The sequence below is a fragment of the Lepisosteus platostomus genome, chromosome 5 (assembly GCF_059453375.1).
Source record: "Lepisosteus platostomus isolate fLepPlt1 chromosome 5, fLepPlt1.hap1, whole genome shotgun sequence".
NCBI classification, from domain to species: Eukaryota; Metazoa; Chordata; class Actinopteri; order Semionotiformes; family Lepisosteidae; genus Lepisosteus; species Lepisosteus platostomus.
The window spans coordinates 61,369,432-61,375,295 of NC_142615.1; the positions used below are offsets into that span (position 1 = coordinate 61,369,432).

The 5,864-nt window shown below is 50.9% G+C and overlaps 1 protein-coding gene across 1 annotated transcript; it reads left to right on the plus strand.

The window, feature by feature from the left end:
- The first annotated feature begins 1,138 nt into the window (after positions 1-1,138).
- LOC148670598 (GTPase IMAP family member 1-like) lies at positions 1,139-4,383 on the plus strand. The gene is made up of 2 exons (XM_088631026.1): positions 1,139-1,197; positions 3,410-4,383. The coding sequence occupies exons 1-2, from the start codon at positions 1,139-1,141 to the stop codon at positions 4,236-4,238; spliced, it is 888 nt and encodes a 295-aa protein (XP_088487152.1). The 3' UTR covers positions 4,239-4,383.
- Positions 4,384-5,864: the final 1,481 nt, after the last annotated feature.

Below are 5,864 nucleotides of genomic sequence, written 5' to 3' on the forward strand. Positions count from 1 at the left end.
CTTTTTTTTCATCGTACTGTAACGCTTACGGCCGACAAGCACTGTGTAAGAGCCGGCGTACCAGAGCAGGTGACGTCACCGCCCTTCCCTGTGATAGCAGGACTACAGCTACTGGGCTGTAGAGAGATCTCTCTTTAGCTCACGGGGCTGGGTCGCTGCAGAGAGACGCGGAAGTCCCGGGTTCGAGCCTCCAGTCAGGATGGGGCCGACCAGATGCGGCAAGGGCGCCAGCCTGAGCCCCCGTTGCGTTACAGTACTGTGGGGCTTGAGCCAGTTTTAATCGGCAAAGGTAGATACTTTATTGATCCCGTGAGGGAAATTGCAGTGCAACAGCAGCTTAACACAGCCACAGTGTAACGAATGATACAATAATAATAATTATTAATAATAATAATACAATCAGTACAGTGAGGGGTGCACTAAAAGCATTACAGTCCAGGACACATGAAGAACAAACTAGAACAGAACAGCACACAGAAAAATCGTATCGCACATATGAATATAATATAGATGTAAATATAAATGTATTATTGCACGGGTCCCTGGCGTATATTGCCCCCCCAAGAAAACGGTTGTAAACAGGGAAAAGAAAGAGAACCGATGTCGCAGTAGATGTCTAGATGCGTTCAGTCCAGAAATGGGTCCCTGTCAGTGTGGCCTCTGCCCAGACGCAAGGCGGAGGCGTTGTACAGTCTGAGGCCAGAAGGACCTCCTGTAGAGCCCCCTGTCGCACCGGGGGTGGATCAGCCTATTGCTGAATGCGCTCTTGTGCTATTTTAATTTAAAAAAAAAACTCCAGTCGATACTCTGACCGCTCCCAAATCACTAGAAAGATCTGCTGCTCAGGATCTGCGCTCTGTGGCTGGGAGGGGTTTGCCAGTTCAAATCCTGCGGCCGGCAGAGGAATCCTACTCCGTTGGGGCCCCCCCTGAGCGAGGCCCTGAACCCCAACTGCTCCAGGTGGCGCTGTACAATGGCTGACCCTGCGCTCTGACCCCCCAGCTTCTCTCTCTCTCCCCGTCTGTGTCTCCTGGAGATGCAACTGGGCTCTGTGAAAGGTTCTTGCATGAGGAATGATCTTTTCTAGGGTTAATAAAGTGACGTTATTATTCTTGAAACCACAGGCAGGGCAAGGAGAATGAGGAACTGTTCGGGGTACATTCCTCTGACATACCTGAGTTCATACCTCAGTCACAGGTAGGCGTGGTAGTTACATGCAGGAGAAACACGCCCTCCCCCCCTGCAAACCTATCTATGCTCGACAAGTTTCTGTCTGCAGAAGCTCGGAGAGCCAGAAAATCTCAAAATCCCATTCCAGCGGTGAAAATCCGGGCGATCTAGGTGTAACCCGAATGAGTGTGTTTAGTTTCTATGGTGTTGATTCACTCAGCATCCATTACGGTGTAGTGGATGAGCTCAAGTTATAATAATTCCTTACACTTGTAGGGTGTTTTTCTGGACACTCCACTCAAACCGCTTTACAGGTCATGGGGAATCCCACTACCGCCACCAGTGTGCAGCCCCACCTGGATGATGCGACGGCAGCCATAGTGCGCCAGAACGCTCCCCACACAGCAGCTCTCAGTGGGGAGGAGAGCAGAGGGATGAAGCCAGTTCAGAGAGGGGGGGTTATTAGGAGGCCATGATTGGTAAGGGCCAATGGGAAATTTGGCCAGGATGCCGGGGTTACACCCCTACTCATTTCAAGAAACACCCTGGGATTGTTAATGGCCACAGAGAGTCAGGACCTTGGTTTTATGTCTTGTCTGAAGGACGGCGTCTTTTTACAATCCAGTGTCCCCAACCCAGTGACAGCCCTAGGGCTCTGGGTTCAATTCCTGCGGTGCTGTCTGGGTGGAGCTTGCATGTTCTGTTCAGGTTTTGTGTGTGGATTTCCTATCACAGTCCAAAGACACACTGGTAGGGTAGAACCTAGGTTAGGGTAGGCTTCTGGAAAAGTGTGTGTGTGTGTGTGTGTGTGTGTGTGTGTGTGTGTGTGTGTGTGTGTGTGTGTGTGTGTGTGTGTGTGTGTGTGTGTGTGTGTGTGTGTGTGTGTGTGTGTGTGTGTGTTTTTGCGCCCCGTGATGGACTGCTGTCCTGTCCAGCCTGCTAGGATAGAATCTGCTTCTCCTCTGGGTCGGATGAAACAGTTAAAAGAGGATCGATGTAAAACAATTAATTAGTCAATTAATTAGGAGTATTTGTAGTTACAAACCTTATGCTATTGGGCTCAAGTATGGAGTGAATCTATCGTTTGCACCTCAACAAGGAAGAGAAGTTGTGAGTATAAATGCCTGCCGAGTTCCTTTTCAGGGGGGGGTTAGTGGATTACTTTGTCTGATGTTGAGCTGGGGGCCAAAAAGCCACTGTATGCACACTTTACCCCCCCCCAAAAAAATCACTCTGAATATGTTTCACCGGCATGTGAGAGTTCTCACACGGCACTGCGTTAGCACGGACGTTCATTTTTTAAATACGTTTAGCGAAAGAATTCCGGTTTTACCAGGATGACCGTTAAAAAAAAAAAAAAGGATTTCAGTGAGAAAGGTGACAATAACTGTGAGGGAGCAGTCAGTCGTATTAGATCGCACCAATTGTAAAAAAAACAACAACAAAATTGTCATCTTAGATGATGGAATGATGGAATTAAAAAAAAGGGGAAAAGAAAATTATTGGGAAGTTTAAGCGATAATAATTGTTGGACTGGAGCAATAGATCAATACACATGAGGTGAATGGGTAGTCGTAGACTATCTATAATAGTTTACACCAGCAGCCATATCACCCTGCAACTCACAACTGGCAGCCCCCACTGAAGCTCAGCAGGTGTGAGCCTGGTCAGTACCTGGATGGGAGACCTCCTGGGAAAAACTAGGGTTGCTGCTGGAAGAGGTGTTAGTGGGGCCAGCAGGGGGCGCTCACCTTGCGGTCCGTGTGGGTCCTAATGCCCCAGTATAGTGACGGGGGACACTGGACTGTAAACAGGCGCCGTCCTTCGGATGAGATGTAAAAACCGAGGTCCTGACTCTCTGTGGTCATTAAAAATCCCAGGGTGTTTCTCGAAAAGAGTAGGGGGTGTAACCCTGGTGTCCTGGCCAAATTTCCCATTGGCCTTTATCAATCATGGCCTCCTAACAATCACCCTCTCTGAACTGGCTTCATCACTCTGCTCTCCTCCCCACTGAGAGCTGGTGTGTGGGGAGCGTTCTGGTGCACTATGGCTGCCGTCGCATCATCCAGGTGGGGCTGCACATTGGTGGTGGTAGTGGGATCCCCCATGACCTGTCAAGCGCTTTGAGTGGAGTGTCCAGAAAAGCGCTATATAAGTGTAAGCAATTATTATTATTATAATAAGGGACGAACACAATAATCAAAGTCTCCATTGTTTTCCCTCTTTGTAATTGTGCCAGCTCACCTGCAGGTGGTGCTGTTGGGCAGGCGGGGCACAGGGAAGAGCTCAGTGGGGAACACCCTGCTGGGCAGGACGGAGTTCCCCTCGGTGCTCAGCTCCACCCCCGTGACGACGCGTGCGGGAGTGCCCACGCGGCCCGCGCCGGGGGGAGACGGCTCCACGTCGTCGACACCCCGGACCTCTTCGACGAAGGTCTCCCCGATCGCCAGGCCCACGTCCGGGACTGCCTGGCCCTGTCAGCCCCGGGGCCCCACGCCTTCCTGCTGGTGCTGCAGCTGGGGCGTTTCGCCAAGGGGGAGAAGAGGATTGGGGGGCAGATGAAACAGGCCTTCGGGCCCGGGGTCACCCGGCACGCCGTGGTCCTGTTCACCTACGGCGACGACCTGGGAGGAGTCCCCGTCGAGGACTTCCTGCGGGGGACCCAGGCAGGGCTGAAGGCTCTGCTGGAGGCCTGCGGGAACCGGTACCACGTCTTCAACAACCGGGACGCCGGCGACCACCGGCAGGTGTCCCAGCTGCTGGACAAGATCGAGGAGCTGGTGCGGGAGAACGGGGGCGCCTACTACACCCAGGGGACAGGCCCCGGGAGACGCGAAGAAGACCCCACCGCGGACGGGCGTCCCCTCATCGAGGAAGAGAACCCCGGCGAACCTGGATGTGGGGGGGGCGCCGTCTCGGGACCTGGAGGAAGGGAGCAACCCGATCTGGAAATTCTTCTGCCGATGTGTCGCGTGCCTGCGGTCCTTCAGAAGGAGGAAATGTCCCGGGAGGAGAAGGCAGCAGGGACTCAATCTGTTCTGCTGGAAGAATTAAACGCGCGATCGTAAGAGGAGCACCGGTCTGTCGGCGCTGCTTTTGCATGTGCGCCCCACCCAAAACTGCTTTCTAACGTTTGAACCTGTTCTCGTTTTTTTTTCCCTGTCCTGCGTCCCCCCCCGCCTTGATTGCATTTCAGAAATCCATGAACCGCCCCCCCCCCCCCGCCCTGATTTTAAATGAATGTTGTTGTGGTTTTCTTTTTTTACTTCTGTATAAAATGTTCCCAGTATCGTTTCGGACCACAGATGCCCCCGCTACCCGCACGTACGAGCATGTATGTGTTGTGTAAGTTGTGGAAACCCGATATTGTGTCTGCTGATATGAGAGAGAGAGAGATTTGGATTGTTTTTTCCAGTGGTGGATGTTATTGGGGTTTTTTCTCCTCTTTCCTAGCCCACCCGAGCTGTGTTCATAGAAGGCTTCTTCCCCGTGCAAAGGGGCGCAGAAGGGGTCTCGGCAACGCCCCCCACCCCAAAAAAAAAAACAGCACAAGGTGGGAGAGGTCTGGGAGGAGAAGCCGGATGATCACAGGACAGACAGACAGACAGAGAATGCACACTCTTAGTGGGCTGGTTTTCATAACAGCTCCTACCTCCAGGCAGTAAGACTCCTGAACAGCCCACCTGTAGCTCCTTCAGCAGATCACCCGTAATGCCTACAGGGACACAGAGTTTTCACTGTATTCAGCATAACTGCACTACTTAAACATAACGTACCACACACCCCCTTGACAGATCGCAGCTCTGTTGATATTGAGCCTGGGCGGAGTTCATTTTATTCAGTTTCTATTGCGCTCTGATGGTCACGGCCCCCATCCTCTCCGCCAGAGGGCGCTCCAACCTCCTCGCATTAGTTCTCTTAATGACTGCCTGCAGTATTGCCTGGTGTGCCTTGTTTCAGCTTCACTATTTAAGTATACTCCCCCGCCCCCAACCTCCTGTTAATGCTTCCCGACCCACTGAGCTCCGTATTTCTTGGTCTCTGGTTGTCTCCCGATAGATGTCCCGGCTATGGACTGCTTCCTCACTTCCCTTTGGACGTCCCTGGATATCTTTGCCTACGGATTTTCCCTACTTCACCGTAAGCCCCAATAAACCCCCCCGTGTGTGTATTCCCTGAACCCTGTCTTTTTTCCGAATCGCCGCCTGGCGTGGGGGGGTCTAAACTCCACTCTCCACGGGAGACCGACCCGGCTTCCGTGATGATCATGTCTTCTGTAACCTCCTTTTGTAACTTTTTAAATTTGTGACAATAGCCCTGAAACTATTCAGCATGTGTTTTGGTTATGTCCCGGGGTAAAAAATGTTCTGGATTAAGTTGCAGACTTCTATTTAAAAAAAGAGAGAGACCAATAGTAGTATTTGTTTTGATGGGAAAAGGTGGGAAAAGTTTCAGCCCCATCGAAAACAATATTAAAATTTTGTTTGTAATAAATTTAATTATTATAACGGCACGTTATTATATACATAAAATGAAGTGGTCTGGAAAGAACCCTTTGCTTGAGCATTTTAAACTGGATGTACGGGGGTATTTGCAGATTTCGAAGTGCAAAAATCTGAAAGCGGTGTGGGCATTATTTCAATATAATGCGTTTAATCTTTTTTCATAACTTGAATCTATGTAGTAATATGTAC

What these genes read in the sequence shown, in the direction of transcription:
- LOC148670598 (XM_088631026.1), top strand. Translation starts at nt 1,139, where the DNA reads ATGAGGAACTGTTCGGGGTACATTCCTCTGACATACCTGAGTTCATAC. An exon ending in AGTTCATACCTCAGTCACAG is followed by an intron (nt 1,198 to 3,409) that starts GTAGGCGTGGTA and finishes TAATTGTGCCAG; the next exon opens with CTCACCTGCAGGTGGTGCTG.